At 50.6% G+C, this 16,359-nt stretch overlaps 1 protein-coding gene across 2 annotated transcripts; it reads right to left on the bottom strand.

The window, feature by feature from the left end:
* Nucleotides 1–21: 21 nt before the first annotated feature.
* On the bottom strand, nucleotides 22–15,197 carry LOC118922602 (stimulated by retinoic acid gene 8 protein). Of its 2 annotated transcripts, XM_036905555.2 has the most exons (6): nucleotides 14,881–15,197; nucleotides 11,754–11,963; nucleotides 10,662–10,947; nucleotides 6,796–6,869; nucleotides 4,800–4,911; nucleotides 22–2,858 (listed from the first exon to the last, which is right to left on the bottom strand). In XM_036905555.2, exons 1-6 carry the CDS (start codon nucleotides 14,898–14,900, stop codon nucleotides 2,781–2,783), a joined length of 780 nt encoding a protein of 259 aa, XP_036761450.2. In that variant the 5' UTR covers nucleotides 14,901–15,197; the 3' UTR covers nucleotides 22–2,780. The 2 variants fall into 2 exon arrangements, with proteins under 2 accessions (XP_036761450.2, XP_036761449.2); XM_036905554.2 differs by lacking the exon at nucleotides 22–2,858 and having other exon boundaries at nucleotides 4,018–4,911.
* Between the last annotated feature and the right edge of the window lie 1,162 nt (nucleotides 15,198–16,359).

Raw genomic sequence — 16,359 nt, 5'->3', positions numbered from 1 at the left:
TTTTTGCTATAAGGTTAGAAAATAAGCTCATGTGAAATGTAACCTTTGTAAGACTCTCGTGGAAACCAATTAACAAATAGAAATGAACCTTAATTTCAGGATAATGAAGAACGGGGAAGATCTTTAATTGCACTTCCTACGGGACATCTCCACTCTACTCCTGCTTTGAACCCCACACCACCAGACTTCCCCACCTATGCCCCTTATTTTTGGCATCAGCAGAGCCCATGTCACCATTCCTTGAGGACGTTAGTGTGCTGCTCACTGTCTCTCCAGCAATCTTCCTGGCCACTTGGTGACTGTGCACCCACACCGCTCATCCTTCTCCCACCCTGCCTCTCATCCTGTAGCTCCACGCCTGCAATGATTGGGTGCTTTGTGCCATCTCAGCTGCCCATTTCCTGGCCACATTCCAGCCTGGACCTTGTGAGGACCTGTGATGCACCTCCTACAGTTTCAATTCCAAGCGATTTTCTGACCACTGCTTCATATTTATCTAGTTCCGTACCTCTAGTGTCCCCAGTCCAGTAACCGTTTAGTTGCCCAAGACCTGAATCTCCTGTCCATCCTCCCTCTTGTCCTTTCTGCCCTCCTTGCCCAGCTTCAGTTCTGTGATCTATCACAATAGTCACCTTCTTGCATGCTTGACGCCCTTGGTCTGCTCACTGTCATCTCACTTGCTTGGCACAACCTTAATGCTGCTCAGAAGCAACTCTTCCCCTCCCCTGTCTGTACCTGCACCCATGCAGCTGGACGTTGCTGGAGAGAACACACACCCGTGCTGACAGGTCTCATCTTGATCATGGCCGTGAACTCCACGTGGGTCCTTGGTGCTGCCTGGCAGCCATGCCGCCTTCCCTAAGGACTTCGGCTCTCTCTTCCCCTGCCTTCAGAAACCGCTTCCACCATGTCCTCGCCCTGGCTCTCAGCTTCCTATTTCACCAAGAAATCTGTGGAGTTGCCACCAGAAGAGGACATGTACAAGCGGCCATCTCTCTGCACCTACCAGCCTCAGCTTTGGCTGCTTCTCCTGTTACGATGGCTGGACTGTCCCTGGTGGAGAGGAGGGGCACGAGTTCCATCTCAAGGTAGCTTCATGCCACCAGTCCGTCCTGGGCTGCAGAGATGCCCAGTGAGCCCTGTGGGAGTGTGCAGGCAGTGAAGGTGGGGACACTCCTACACGGCTGTGGGGAGAAGGGACACAGCATCCTGCCGAGGTCCGTGCTGACCGGGGGCCGCTGCAGAGATGCTCCAGGAATGAGGCCACAGCCTCGGACAAGGAGGAGCCGGTGCAGTGAGGAGCAACGAGGGGGCGCTGGTTCCTTGGGGCTGCAGCCGTATCTGTAAAGGCCCGCACTCTGGCTTGTTCCTGGCTTGCTGAATCGCTGGGGGTGGCTGGCCTGAGCACCATGCCACGAGGGCCCCTCCTCCCTTTCTTCCCAGCACAAGCTCAGGCCCTGGGCATGAAGGCCCTCCCTGTTCCCTCGATTTGCTCGTTTGTGGACAGTGAAGGGCCAGTGGTTGTCCTGGGGGTCAGCTCACGTGTCACAGGATGGCAGTGAAGCCCCAGAGCTGGGACTGTGGCATCAGGCAGGACTGGTTTGGATCCTAAGGACCTGTGTGTCAGGTTCTCCAGGGCACAAGAGAGGCCTTCAGGGGAAGGGAGCTGCTGTTGCTACGGCGTGTAAACTCTCAGGAGCCAGTGAACCCATTCTCTCTGCACACTCAGGAAGGGTCAGGGTTCTCCAGAGAAACAGAGCCAATAGGATGTAGGATGTGTGTATGCTTATGTGTGCATGTACACATCCATGTGCACATAGTCACACACACACACAGAGAAAGACAGAGAGAGAGAGAGGTTTATTTTAAAGAATGGGCTTGTGTGACTGTGGAGGCTGGTAAGTCCGAACTGTGCAGGTTAGGCCAGCAGGCTGCTGCAGTGGCAGGTCCAGTCTGAAGGCGCTCGGCAGATTATCCTGTATCCCCAGTAGGTCAGTATTTTGGTCTAGTCATTCCTTCAACTGATTGGATAAGGGCCATCCACATAATATGGAGGGTCATGTGCTTTACTCAAAGTCTACTGATTTAAATGTTAGTCTCATCTAAAAATACCTTCCGAGAAACATACAGAATAGTGCTTGACCGAATATCTGGGTACTGCGGCCTGGCCAAGCTGACACGTAGATTTAACTACCACATCCACTGTGCACCCCCCAGCACATAAGCACTCTTCCCAGAGGACCCTCTCCAGAAAGCGCTCAGAACATGGTGGCATCAGGCCTGGACTCCATTCAGGAGTCCTTATTCCCAGAAGCAGGTGCAGCTGGCTCACTCTGATGTCCTATAGGACAGGGCTCCCAGGGCGTGCAGGATGAACAGGTGGGTTCCAGAACCCTCTAGAACCCGCCAGAACAGTGCCCCAAACCCAGGGTATGCTGAAAGTACCCGGTGTCATGCCAACTCCAGGGACAGATCTAGCCTGTCCTCCTCCTGAAAGGCCCATGGCTGTACCCCCTGAATATGAGCACAGTGGAGCAGGTGTGAGGCCTATAGTAGGGCAGTCCTTCCTAGCAAACAACCCTGAAAGACGGACACAGGGCCACACCACTTTTGAATACCTTGTAATAATCAGAAACAAAAAGTGAAAACCATTGAAAGGCTTCTGGGACAGCCCACAGCAAAATGTCCCGGAAGCCTGAAGCAGGTGTAACCTTGGCTGCCAGCACTCAAACTTGGAAACCACCACCTCATTCATTCCCTTCTCTGCCCAGGTCCCCCCATCACAGGTCTTCATCATCATCAAAGGTCTCCATGCACCTCAACATTATCATCTCATCATCAGTGGGAAGGTCTGGTTCCTGCAAAACACAGGGTAGAAGAAAATTACATTTTTATTTAAATTTAATTTATCCAGGCCCCTGGCAGAAGAGAGGGCCCCACCATCAGGCACACCCTGCTCCCTCAGTCTCTACTTCCAGCCAAGATGGTAGGGCTATGGGGGGAAGGTCCAGTTTCCATTTCACCAACTCCATACTCCATGATCTCCAGATGGACTTTTCCTGGAAACAGTAGAACTGGCTTCTTTCCTGTCCTGGGGATTTCCAAGGTCCCATATTAGAGACCGGGGAAATCTTAAAGCTTTAATCAACTGCCCAGCAGTAGAGGACAGTGAATTACAGCACAGTGTCCCCCTTGATAAAACAATGTGCAGCTGTTTCAAAACAAGGAAGGAAATGGCTCTCTAGCCATGGGATACACTGTTAAAGAAGAGCAATGTATGAAGCAATGCGCATAGTAGGCACATTCGTATTTGAAAGAATATGTAAACATCTGTAGAATATCTCTGGATGGCTGCACAAGAAACTAGTCAGTAATGGTAGTTGCTTCTGGGGAAAGGAATGGGGTCACTGACCAAGGGGCACTAGGAGGAGAGAGACTAAGCTTTCTTTGCACATCTTTTGGTAATGCTCGAATTTGAAACCATGTACTTGGGTTAGCTATTGGAGATCATTTTTTTAAGCAGCAGCCATTGTTTGTTTAGCAAGTGTTTCTCATCCTTTTTACAAGGACCCCAGCCAACCTCTCTGACTCCCATTACCTCTTCCTGTACAAGTATTTTCCTGGGTTTTTGCTCTTCCCGTCTCTCTGCAGCTCAACAGAAAATGACCCCGGTTGTTTGTTAGCCCTGCTTGTCAGACAGAGGTCGACGCCCTTGGGCCCTGGGCAGATTGCTAAGCCCAGTCAGCCATCTCATGAATATGGGACCTGGTCCCAAGACTGGGGGCTGATTCTATAATCCAAGGCTCTCCAGCTTCAGGAATCTGCATTTCCAACCAGCATCCCCAACGACTCAAGTCCAAGCGCCTCTGTGTTACATGGATACTCCCATCCCGCGTGGTCTTCCTTTCCTGCCACATGTGGGGCAAGGAAGCAGGAAACGCAAAGATTGTCCCCTCAACCCATTCCCACAGCCTGGTAAAGTGGACTCACTCCTGTGTTCTGGAGAAGGAAGGACACAGTGGTGAGGGGCAGACGGCCAAGGACTGGTGGGAGGTGGAGGGCAAACCAGAGGGAAGGGCCCTTGGTTCCAGGTTGGAGACTCAGTGGTCTCGGCAGAGGGAAATGAGGGGTTAGAGGGCAAAAGGGCCACTTATACCTTATCCTATTGGAAATCTGTCCTAATTATTTTTAGACAAACATTTTTGTGATTATTGCTTACCTTTTTAATAAGCAGCTGTATGTTTGCTAAATCAGTAGAGAAAAACCTGCAGGTATGAATCTGAAAGGGGCCTGTTCCCTTGTGGCTCAGGTGTAAACCCCTCCCATTGTGAGAGCTTCTGGAATGTACCTTCTAACCAAGACCCTCACTACTTAGTCACCATAAGCTGCACAGTCAGCTTTCAGGAAGCAGACATTAATACCCTTTGAGAGCCTAGAGCACATATTAACCCCAGGTCTCATACGGTGATTAAGCTGCTTGGGCTCCTGGAAAGGTGTCAAGGAATGACACAACATTTGCAAATGCCTGTGGAGAGCCAGGCCTCTGGGATCTGGCTGCTACTTAATGGGCTCCAGTCTCAGGCTGCCCTGGAGGCTGTCCATCTGTCTCTTCCCTCAGTCTCCCCCCAGCGTCTTCTATTCCACAGGATGCATCGGGCTGAGGTTGACCATCCCTGGAGCAGCATGAAGGGGCACCGCCTGCCAGGGGACCCCTGGTGAGCTGGGTGAGGGCCACTAGGGCTCCCCTGAAGAGCCCTAAGGGAGGTGAGTGAAGGTCTCCACTCTCTGCTCTGTCCTACCTGTTTGACCTGAAAATTAACAGACGGGAGGCCTTTAAAATAATTGATGATCTGCATGTAGAGCTGAAACTTCTCCTCTGGATTTTCGGGGTTGCAGCCAGCAAATGCTGAACTGGAAGAAGAAACAGCAAATATTTAGCATCCTAATCTTTTACCTCTGCTGGTACCCCCTAAAAGCCTTGGATTATAGTGTGAACCAAGCACTGGATCAGGGCTCGTGTTCCGTGTTCGACCTACCGCATGGGGGCACCTCAGGTCTGACGCAGACACGCGATGTGGCTCAGCAGCCACAGGCGGACCAGCAGCCTAGGACATTGCTGCCCGAGGCCAACTCTTGGGGCGAGGGGGAATCTGGCTCCCCTGTTCCAGAGGCACAGCTGAGGACACTCAATGGGGTGCCGGTCTCCCTACACTTAAACCCCCAGCTGGATTCTCAGACCAGCTGGAGCCCTTCTTGGAAGGTTTGCAGTGCCTCAGCTCCAATGCCATGCTTGGAACCTCCAGGGGAAGCAGGTCTGTAGGGAGACTGGCTCCTGTGCCCTCGTTCAATGTGCTCAGCTGTGCCGCTGGAACAGGGGAGCCAGATCGCCGTCTCCCCCACACTCTTGGTCCACCTGCGGCTGCTGAGACAGACAACTCAGGGGCCACATGGCACGTCTGAGTCAGTCCTGAGGTGCCCCCGCAGTAGGTCTGACATGGAACACAAGCTCTGATATGGGGAGAAGACTCCCTTTCCACTGCCTTCCTGGGACTGGGGCAGAAGCCCCACGACGGGGACGCCCAGCGCTAGGCTATGGCCTCACTTCCTCCTAGAAGGAGATCCCACAGTCAGCCTAGGAACCCTCTGGCAGCAACCCTTGCCTTTTCTAGTGAAAAGTAGAAAGAACATGTTTAAATAGGTTGTTTTTTGGTTCTGTCAGCACAGCAAGGAGTTCCAGTATTGCTTGGCGAGGGCAGTTTGGCAACCGCTTGACAAAGTTGTTCTCGAAGCCTGAGCCCAGCTTAGAAACAGCATGTCCGCCACCAGTTAGTTCCAGTAAAATAAAACTCCAGACACAGCTGAGAAGGGACAGAGTCACTGCACAAAATCACTGCAGGGGTTTGGGACAAGCCTGTCCAGCCGGGTGGAGCAGCTGACAGAGGCGAGAAGGCTCGTGTGCCGGCAGACGGCCAGGAAGCCAGGGTCAGCGCGTCCTCGCAGCCTCGGGACAATGGAGCTGGTCCTTAGGGTCAGGGGTGTATGTCGCCCTCACTTCCTAGGCATAAAACCTGTGCTCGGGCTTTTTAGCCATGCCACAAGCACAGGTGTCTGCAGGGCAGGTGCCTTGGGGCTGAAAGACCACAGCTTTTCAAGGTAGCGGGGGGGATTTCAGTCCTCCTGGCGCTCCCCAGGAAATGGCCCTGTGGTACAGACTTAGTCAAGTTGCTCTTTTAGAATCTCCCCAGATCCCGTTTTGTGTCTTCTCACTTCCTGTGGTCAGCCACCCCCACCTCCCTCCCTCCAGACCCAGGCCCACCAGCCCTGTGAAAAGCAGCTTTGCCCCCACCGGGTACAGCTCAGAGACTCCCCTAAACCCAGCACTCAGGCCTGTTTCCACACAGGCACAGGTGCTCTGTGCCCCAGAGGCCCCCGCCCGCCTCCCAGGCCAGGCAGACTGCTGCAACCTGCCTGCAGCCACCTCACCTGGGAGGACCGTGCAATGTGAACAGCCTGGAGTTGATAACCAGCTGTGGGTCAGCCCTGGGCCAGGGTGGAGGAATGTTTTACTTTGAAGAAGCCCCAGGTAAGATCCTCCCCAGAGCAACGGCACAATCCCAGGACCAGCCAACTTGGAACCACAGAAAAAGTGGATCTCCAAGAACTTCCCCTGAATTATGCAGCCCATTGGGGGGCTGCAGGCGCCAGGCCACGGAAGATCCCCCAGGGGTACACACTCATGTATACACTCCAGGCACACACTCCCACACACCCCTAATCTCACACTCCCTTCCTCACCTAGAGCTGGATGTGCTTGGAGTCTCAGTTTTGTCCAGGAAACTTGCCACATCAAAGGTGTCTTCCAAAAGGATCTGAAAGAAAGCACAGAACTTCGTGTGTCAGAAATAACTCTGCAGAGGAGAAAGAGGTATGAGGTCCCTCTCTCTTTCTCCCTCATTCCCAAACAGCAGGCATGTTAAAGGTGGGGCCCAAACCCTGGGTCTCTGCTGGGTGACCTCCGGAGGATGCATATCAAGCTCTTGCCCAACCAGAACAAACTGCCAACCCTGGAGGCTGCTGAGAGGGGCAGGGAAGCACTGAGGACTGCGGTCTCTTTTTAAAGAAGGCAGGAGCTCAGGCTGCAGTTGCAGCAGCCAGAGCAGAGCCTCAGTTTACACTGGAAAAAGGCTCATCTACACGGTCCCATGTGCAGAGACTATTTGAGCCCCAGGGCCACAGTTCAACAGTTTCATGCCCAGGCAGCTGCACATAGAGGTTAGGGGCTCTGGGTTTAGGTTGTGGGAGAGCCACCTCCCAGCCCTGCCTCACTAAGCTGTGTAGGCTCAGCCAAGTGATTTCATTTCTGGAATCCTGCTCTATAAAGGGGATTCACAACAGTGCCTGACCATAGGGATGTTGTAAGAATTAAATAAGATGATATATGCGAAGCACCTGGCACATGGTGATAGCTCAAATATGTTACCTATTATTGAACATTATCTGCTTTATAAAAGAAACACATGTTCATAGTGGAAATTCTGGAAAATAGAAGCAGATAAAGGAAATAAAAATCACTGACAAACAATCCCCCAGAGATGTCCATCGTTGACATACTGATCTATTTCCTGACCCATATTATGTCATATGTTTCCAATTTGGGACTCTTGCTTTTTAGATAGTTCACAGTCCTGCTTTCCTTTATTTTGTTGAAAAATATGAAATATTCAACAGAGATGTGAGGTACACTAGGCCTGCAAGATTTAGCAAATAAAAATATAGGATGATTAGTTAAATTCAAATTTTAGATAAAGAATGAATAATTGTTTAGCATAAGAATGTACCAAATATTGTGTGGGGCATTCTTATGTTAAAATTTTAACTGGATGTGCTTTATTTGGCACCCCATTCACACAGACAGGCACTCTGGGAAGAGGGGAGGGAGTCCTCTGGCCCTGAGTTGTCAGGTTCTGGCAGGTTCTATAGGGTCTCTCCTCTGCTCTCACCAGGGAGACACTGCTCTCTCCCTGATGCCTTGTTTGCCCTCCATGTCTCAGCATCTGCTTCCCCTGAACTGAATCTCCTGGGACTCCAACCATGTTGTTCTAGTTTTCTGGTGTTCTTCTTCTGTTATCACCTTGGTCATCTCAAAGAGGACCTGGAAGGAGTCCCTGAAAGGCCTGACCTCCTCTGTGCATCAGCCCAGAAGCCCATCCACTCTGTGTTCCTCCAGGCAGGGCTCAGGCGGGGACCCAGGACCTAAGCTCCTGCCCTCAGCTAGTCGGTCCAGCAAAACTGCAGGCCACACTGTCCTCCCCTATGCAAATCCCTGGCACTAGCCACTCCGGGAGGGGCATGGGCAGGCCCTGTGCCCTTCTGGGGCACCCAGCACCATTACAGAGCCACATCTCTCAGAACTGAAAGGGCACTGCCCGGGTGCCTCCTGGGCACACCTGACCCCAAACACAGCTGCTCCACAGTAGAAGCTCTCCGGGAGCTCCAGTAGCTAAAGAGGTTTCACTGCAACTAATGTAGAAGTCACAGCAGGGCTAACCACCTCAGGCACAAGTGTTCTCTGTTCCGCTAACCTTGGCACCCTGCCCTGGGTTGGCCCCAAACTGGGGATGCCAGTGTGGGCAGAGCCAGCTCTGGACGTGGCTGAGGGACTCTGCTGCCAGCATCCCTCAACACCAGAAGAAAGTGAGCCCATAGCCCTTCCTGAAGAAGGCAGGACGAGCCAATTCCATGACTTGGGCACTTTATATTCTGGGGCTTTCTCTTTGGGTCTGCTCTTGCCTGAACAAAGGTCTGTGTTGCAAATGCGCCCACATGCAGTGGACAGTTTGACAGAATTATTCATGCATTCAGTGTATGTTTATGTTTTCCTTTTGCCTTTTGTTGTGAGACTCCAGGGCCAGGTACTTCAGGACTGCAAAGATGTCTAGGCAGGCTGACATACGCCCTGGATATGAGGTCTTTGGCTGCTGACCATCTGGCCTTGCTTTGATCATTAAGGAGAACTCACGTCCTCTCATGGTGGACCCAGCGTGAGTGGACAAACAGATAGAAGCCAAAGTCCAGTGGAGTGATGCTTTGGTGGGGAGGGGACAGGGGGCAGTGGCTGAGTGTTGCAGGTCTTCCCTGGGAGTCCCCTCCAGTAAGGCCATGGGCATCAGTCACATGGGGTGCCTGTTAAAAATGCAGGTTCTGAGCCACCCCACTCGGGGACTCTGAGTCAGTGGGTCTGGGGCATTAGCCGGCCACCTGCTTTTTTTACTAAATGCCACCTGAGAAGCATCAGGAGGGTTGACCATAAACAGGTATCAAAGGGCAGAGGGATTTGAAAAAAAAAAAATCTATGATGAAGGAGATACAATCTCCAAGGAAGGAACCGTGCATCCTGGACAAGTCACCCCACTCAGCAGGCCTCGTCTGTAACCTGGGAGGACTGGGCCAGGTGACCAAGATCCCATAGCTCTCCAGGGCTGGGCCCTGCTGGCTGGGAAACTTCCCAGAGGACGGGTCCCCCCGGGGTCAGAGGCACTGGGAGGCTCTCGAGCGCTGTGACTCCCTAAACAGACACCAGACATCTCTCCTCAAAGGGACCACCCACTCCAGGGTGTGTGGAAATTCAGGGCAAGACCAGGGGTGACATGTACCTGACAGAGGCCATGGATGCTCAGTGTCACAGACTGTAGGACAGGCTCAGAGAGCAAGAACCGCATGCCCCTGGGCTAGAAAAAGCGAGGGCAGACCCGGCCCCGTGTGGGAGCAGCAGCCTGCCGAGGCTGGCCTAATTCTGGACGAGGACTTGAGGGGCCCACTTTGATCTCAGCACTGAGTGGCCACTAACGCCACCAAACCATGGCTATTCTAGCCTTGAACTCTGAGAGCACATGCATAGTGAATGTGGTCGCCTCCTCAACGTGCGTCCGCCTCTCCTCACTGAGTGGCAGCCATGTTCTTTGGGGTGGGCACTGACCTCCTCTTAGGGATTGGGCCCGACTGGTCCAAACATGATCCTAACCTGATTATGCCTGGCATTGCCTCAGTAATCTGACAACCTGGCCAATTCCAGCCAATGAGAGGGCAGGAGAGGTATGATGGAAATTTCTGGAAAAGGCCTTCCTTGACCCTTAAGCAAGAGCCGCAGGGAATCTCCCTCCTTACCCGATACAGAGAAGGAGGAATGACAGCTCAGTTGCTACCAGTTGCCATTCCATGGTCACGCGGAGTGGGGGAGTGGGGAGCGGAGAGCAGGTGGGAAGCCAGCCTTAGGACGAGGCAGAGCAGGGCGGAGGGAGGCGCGGAGTGCCTGTGACAGCGGCTGGAGCTACCGGGAGGTGTTCCCTGTCTCGGGGCCTCCCTGGGTTGGAATAGTACATTCTTCATGTTTAATGAAAAAGTAAAGTGCAGCCAAAAGAGTCCCAGCTGACCCAGTCTTCCAAGCCCTCTCTTATAATCCCCATGGCCAGGAAACTAACCAGAGCAAAAGAAATTCTGTGGCTGTGGGGAGCATGTCGGGAAGCTCAGAAGCCCACCACGGGAGCCAGAATCCCGACACACCTCGAACTTGCTACATGACCCTGGGCAGATCCCTAGTGTCTCCAGGCCAAAGGTGAGAGAGTCACTTTCAGTCCTCCACCCACCCAACAGGGTCTGCTCACCTCCTCGGGGGTAGAGGTGAGGGAGCAGCTGGCCCCCTGGCTCTCGACCCCACTGTCTTTCACGCTGCCCTCGGCACAGGCTGACTCCTGACAGGCCCCTGCGAGGCCTGGGAGGCTGCTGTGCATCTGTGCCCAGACCTTCAGGAGGCTGGCCTTCCTCGCTTCGGAGAGGTTCTGCCACAGGTGGGAGATGGCCGCAGAGACGATGGGGAGAGTCACCTCCTGAGAGGAGACAATGCCGTTCGCAGTCAAAAGGTCCATGGTCTGCTTGTAGAAGCTGAGATACCTGGAACAGAGACAGCACCGTTCCCAGGTCTGAACCAGCCGCAGGTCTCTCCGCTAGCCGTCTCCTCAGGGTGCTCCCTGCCGGGTGGTCCACAGCCCACGGGCCTTCCCGCAGCTCTGTGGTTTCCCAGGGGCTTAGCCCCCCTTGTCGCCGCATGCCCCTGACTCTTGGAGAGCAGAGGCCATCTTGGGGCCATGTGACATAGACCTGTGCTCTGGGGTCCTCCCCCGAGTCCTTGCAGAGCCCGCGAGCAGCTCTCCGCCCGAGAGAAGAGTGGAGGGAGAGAGGCCTGGCGGCCTCAGCTCAGCCCCGGGAGGTGCTTAAAATTCTGAGCCCATGAATATGCAGACGTGATTTGATACCCCCTTTAATTTGGGGCCTGAAAGTCAGGCTCGGCTGAGCAGTGAGCCTCCTTCCAGAAGCCACCATGGCTGCCAAGGGTCTTGGATCGGCTGGGGGCAGTGAGTGGCACTAGGAGTCTGAGCTGACGTTTTGCTGTCCTTCTAACTACAAGGTCAATGATGCCGCCGAACGCTGACTTGTGGGCGGGTGTTTGCTGGTGGTGGGGGGTGCTTTAGCCCTCATAATCCCCATCAGCGGCCCCCCAAATAACCACCCACTCTGGGTAAACACAGTGTACATGCTCTGCAAATGCAGCTGGAGGCCATTTCCCCAGCCCCTCTGCCAGCGCCCCGCCAAGCCCCTCCTGTACGGGGATGCCGGCGCTTCCGCAGCTCAGGGCCCGGCCTGGCGCGGCTCCCAGGCTGCCCCGGGGCCCCGGCCCGTCCCGCCAGCAGCCACCGCACCGTTCAAACGCCAGGGGGTCCGGCGGTGAGGCAGCTGGGAAGCAGGGGGGCTCCACTTTCACTCTCTTCTCCTCGTCCCCCTTCTCCTCGTCTTCCTCCTCTTCTTGGTCTTCCTCCCCCGCTTCCTCCTCTTCCTCAGTGTCCTTCTCAGGGGCTTCAGTGGGGCACCAGGTGGCAGAACCTTTCTGAAGAACTTGATTCAAGACCAGGCTGGTGAGAAAACAGAAATAAGGCAGCTACAGACTTCGGCCCCCCATCGACACTGAAATTCGTAACACGGTTTTAGCAAATACGTGTGAAGACGGCTACATCATGACCGAGCAGGGCGTTTCCTGAGAACGCAAGTTGGCCGGTTGGAACTTTGAAGATCAGTCCCCAGAACGCACCGCCTCAGCAGACTGAAAACCGTATGATCCTCTCAGCAGAGGCAGAAAAGCGCCTGGCAAAACTCAATATCCATTCATGAGAAAATCTCTCAGCGAACTCAGAACAGAAGAGAACTTCCTCGGCCTGATGAAAGGCCTCTACAATGACCTACAGCTAATGTCATATTTAACAATAAAAGACTGTTTCTCCACTAGATCGAGAATAAGACAAGGATGTCCACAATGACCACTTTATTTAAAATCACACTGGCAATTCTAGCCAGTCCAATAGGGAAAAAAAAAAAGAAATAAAAGGTATACACATAGGAAAGAAAGAAGTGACTTTCTTTGCAGACAATGTGGTGATCAAAGTAGAAAATCCCAGAGAATCTACGAATATGTGGCTAGAACTCAGAAGGGAATATAGCGACTTTGCAGAATATGAGGCCAACATACAAAAGCCCAAAAAGGTCAGTAGTATTCCTCTATACTAGTAGCGAACAAAATTGAAATTGTAAAACAAATCATTTAGAATAGTACCAAAACCATGAAACACTTAAACTAATACTTAGATTTAACCCAAAAGCTCAATTTAGAAGAGAAAAAATGCTAAGTTGGACTTTCTAAAAAATTGAGAATTCTGTTTTTCAAAAGACAGTTTTTAGAGGACGAAACAGTATGATGCAATTTGGAAAACCAGAACTTGTACCCACAGAATCTTTTCATACTGACAGGAGTAATCCCCAAGGTATCATGTTGAGTTAAAAAGCAAGTGCACTGGAGGAAAACAGGAGGATTTTTTTTTTTTTTTAGAGAAAGCCTTTCTGAGAATTTCCCCAAACTCAGGTACTATAACAGAGCAACAGGTTAGACTTCATTTTTGCATGCCCAAAAAAAAAAAAAAAAAAAAGAAATGTCAGAAAGAAAATAATAAAACAAATGACCAAGGGAAAACTGTTCACACGTCAAACACTAGAAAGAGAACTAATTTCTCAGTAAATATAAAGAGCTTCTAGCATTAAATAACAAAAAAGATCACCAATACAACAGGAAAATGGGCAAAAAGTAGGTACAAAAAGTTGTCACAAAGGGAAATACAAATAATCTTGAACAAAGGCATTTTAGCTCACTCATAATTTAAGCAATCAATGAAAGTATAATAACTCTAAAATATAATCAGTCTATTCCTGTGCTGGTACCACAGTTTTAATCATTGCAGGTTGATAATATTTCCAGTGAAAAATCCTCCTTAGTCATTATGATTTTAAAAGAAATGAAGCTATTCTCATATGGGCAAGTAACATAAGTATTGATAAGATTTTAGTGTGTGATCAAGTTTGTATTGTAAATCAGTAAGGCAAGGATGGTTTATGTCATAAACAGAGTGGAATCAGTGACTGGCCATTTGGGAAACACCAGTGCAAATGTCCACCTCACTGAGACCATCTCCCAGGCTGATTGTGAGATGGGGCCTGGTCTGATTTGTAAAATGTGGCTACAGAGAGCCTGCCACATACACTCAACACATACACACATTACACCTCCCTTCTCCCCTCTGGGTCCAAAATGGTGACAGGAGCTGTCTGTATGGAGTGCGATTGGAGGTGGTCATGTCCTTCTTTATGCTTTTCTGTATTCTCACATTGTCTACCATGCAAAATTGTATATATTGTAATAATTGTAATAATTTATCATTTCCCCCTGATTATCTCCCTTAGAATATAAAACATGCTCATTGTTGAAGAAAAGTAGAAAACACAGAAAAGCACAGAGAAGAAAAAATGTCATCAGCAACCCCACCGGAAATGACAGGACATGATAGCACTCCATGTAGGCAGACTTTTGGTAGGTTCTGAACAGCAAGCAGTTTGCAGCCCTATTTTCAGAGCGAATACATTTGATGGTACTGAGTCCCATCGGAGGTCAACTTGAATATACACAGTGCTGTGGCGAGGGCCCGGCAATTGCCCCCGAAGTGCAGCTGGCTTCCAAGGCTTTGGAAGCAGCTCTGCAGGGTGAAGATGTGGCACTGTGGGCTGAGCCATCCTTAGAGAGCACAGCAGTGAATACATCTACATTGCACACACAAAAATCCCAGACAGCCTGAGAGTTAAATAGCAAAGAGGAGAGCATAAAAGCATAAAAGCATAAGAGAGGCATTCTTAATTCAGCCCTCTTTCACAGTTTGAGTGTGACATTTGAAATGAGCTCCCCTTTCAGCATCTGTGACATGCAGGCATACCATGGTTTCTTTCCCTCTCTGACCTCCAACTTGCCTTTTCTTAGGTTCCTATGAAGCCTGGAAAGTGGGTGGAGATTGAGATTTTCCTTATATTCGTCTATATCCTTCAATAAAGCCCCTAATTATTTTCTTCTTAAAGCTATAATACAGTATGAAAACTATGATCTCATTTCTCTATAAAATAAGGTGCAAAATAGAAAAAAAAACCAAGACTATTCTTTGAAATCAACATTGAGAGTACTTGAGTGGTGAAGCAATGTGTATTTTTATTTTCTCTTTTGGGCCTTTCTGAAATTTTTGATATTTTCTGTAATAAGCATGGATTATTATTATAATTGGGAAAAAAAGCCAATGCATGTTATTAGAATAAAACAAAAGAACTCTCTCTAGCACCAGACTGTTCCTGATAGATAAGACTGTTCCAAACTTATCTGTTCTGCATTCTGGAGGGGAAGTTGAGCAGGAGCAGAACAGGAAAGAAGAATGGGGGCTCTGGGTCTCCCTGCTTGGGGGGTCTTACCTGTGATTTCTGGAGTACATGTTGACATATTCTTTCTTGACCTCCTCTAAGCTGTTTGCATTTCCATCCTCCAGGTTGAAGGATTCTATCAGAGAGTTGAAGGCAACAGTCACAAAGGATCTCTCCTGCCTTTCGGACCAGGTGGACCGTGGGTGGATCCTGAACCCGCCCAGGTTCAGTGTTTGGGAGTCCAGAGCCCAGTTTCACCTCTCCTTCTAGATGTGTGGGAAGAGCTCTCAACTGGGGGAAGAGCTTCCTCTCAATCAGGGCATCGAAAGTTTCCTTTCCAGAGTTCAGCTTCCACTGGCTTATTAAACCCCAGGGTACAGCCTGCCATCTCTCCCCAGCTGAACGCCAAGGAAGAGGGCCAGGTTCTGCCCTTTGCTTTGAGCCTGGCCAGCTCTGGCCTGCGTCTTCTCTGGCCTCTCAAGGTGAGATCAGGCCCCTTCAACAGCACCGCCATGGGGACCGATCATGCTCCACCCCATCAGACAGGAAGCTCCCCAAGGACAGGGGTGCATGTCTCTTCATACCTCTGCCCCAAGCACAGTGCCCAGCACACAGTAGGCACTCCATAAGTATTTGTTCTCTTGGCTTAACCCAGTCTCTCTGTTTCCAGCAGAAACACCAACCAGCCTTCCCCTGGGAGGGAGATTGGGATGGCAGGTCGGGAACTATTACCTTTTAGCTTCAGCAGATTATCCAGGTTTTGTTCCAGTTCCTGAATATGACTCTTCGCCTTATTCAGAACCTGCCACTGAGGACAGAGACAGAGATGCTGAAAAGCCAGCCTTCCGCTGCAGAGCCTGGCCGTGTGAACACAGGAGCCCTTCCCCAGTCTGAGGCCATGCTGCCTCAGATGCAAAGTCCCACTCCTTGATATTGTAGATGAAAAAGGGGAGGAAGTTTGTTCTGATACACAGAAGGCATGAACTTCCAGAAGGTATGCTGGAAATGGTTCTTACAGAAATACCAAAGTATTTGGAAACAATTAGCTGTGTTCAGCAAACTACCAGGGCTGCACAAAGGCTAACAACTGCATATATTCCTTGAGGTGGAATAAACAAGGGGTGTATCAGCCCCAGGCTGGCACAGAGGCCCAGACCCAATCTCTGCTCAGTTGTCACAATGTGTGGCTGGCTGGTTAATGTTAAATGTACTCTTCTAACAATATTTTTTTATTTGTCAAATGAATACATTCCAGTTGATCTAAAAACTTCTCAGATGCTCTCCATCAGCTTAAATGCTGAATTTCCTTTTCTGCAAGACTAGAATGGCAAGCATTTCCTCCCTCCCTCCTTCCTTCCTTTTCTTTCCTGTCTATAATATTAGTACTAAAGTCAAAATGGTAACTGCAAGGTTATTTAAAAAAGGGAAATGATAAATTTGTTTATTATGCTGATGACTGATAGCCGTCAGGAGTTACATGCATTCATCAGACAAGCATAAAGAGCAAAGCTGTGTGCTGAGCCCCTGGGA

This window comes from Manis pentadactyla, chromosome 7 (assembly GCF_030020395.1).
Source record: "Manis pentadactyla isolate mManPen7 chromosome 7, mManPen7.hap1, whole genome shotgun sequence".
Lineage (NCBI taxonomy): Eukaryota > Metazoa > Chordata > Mammalia > Pholidota > Manidae > Manis > Manis pentadactyla.
The sequence above is the reverse complement of the archived record's forward strand: the minus strand, read 5'-3'. Positions and strand labels throughout refer to the sequence as shown.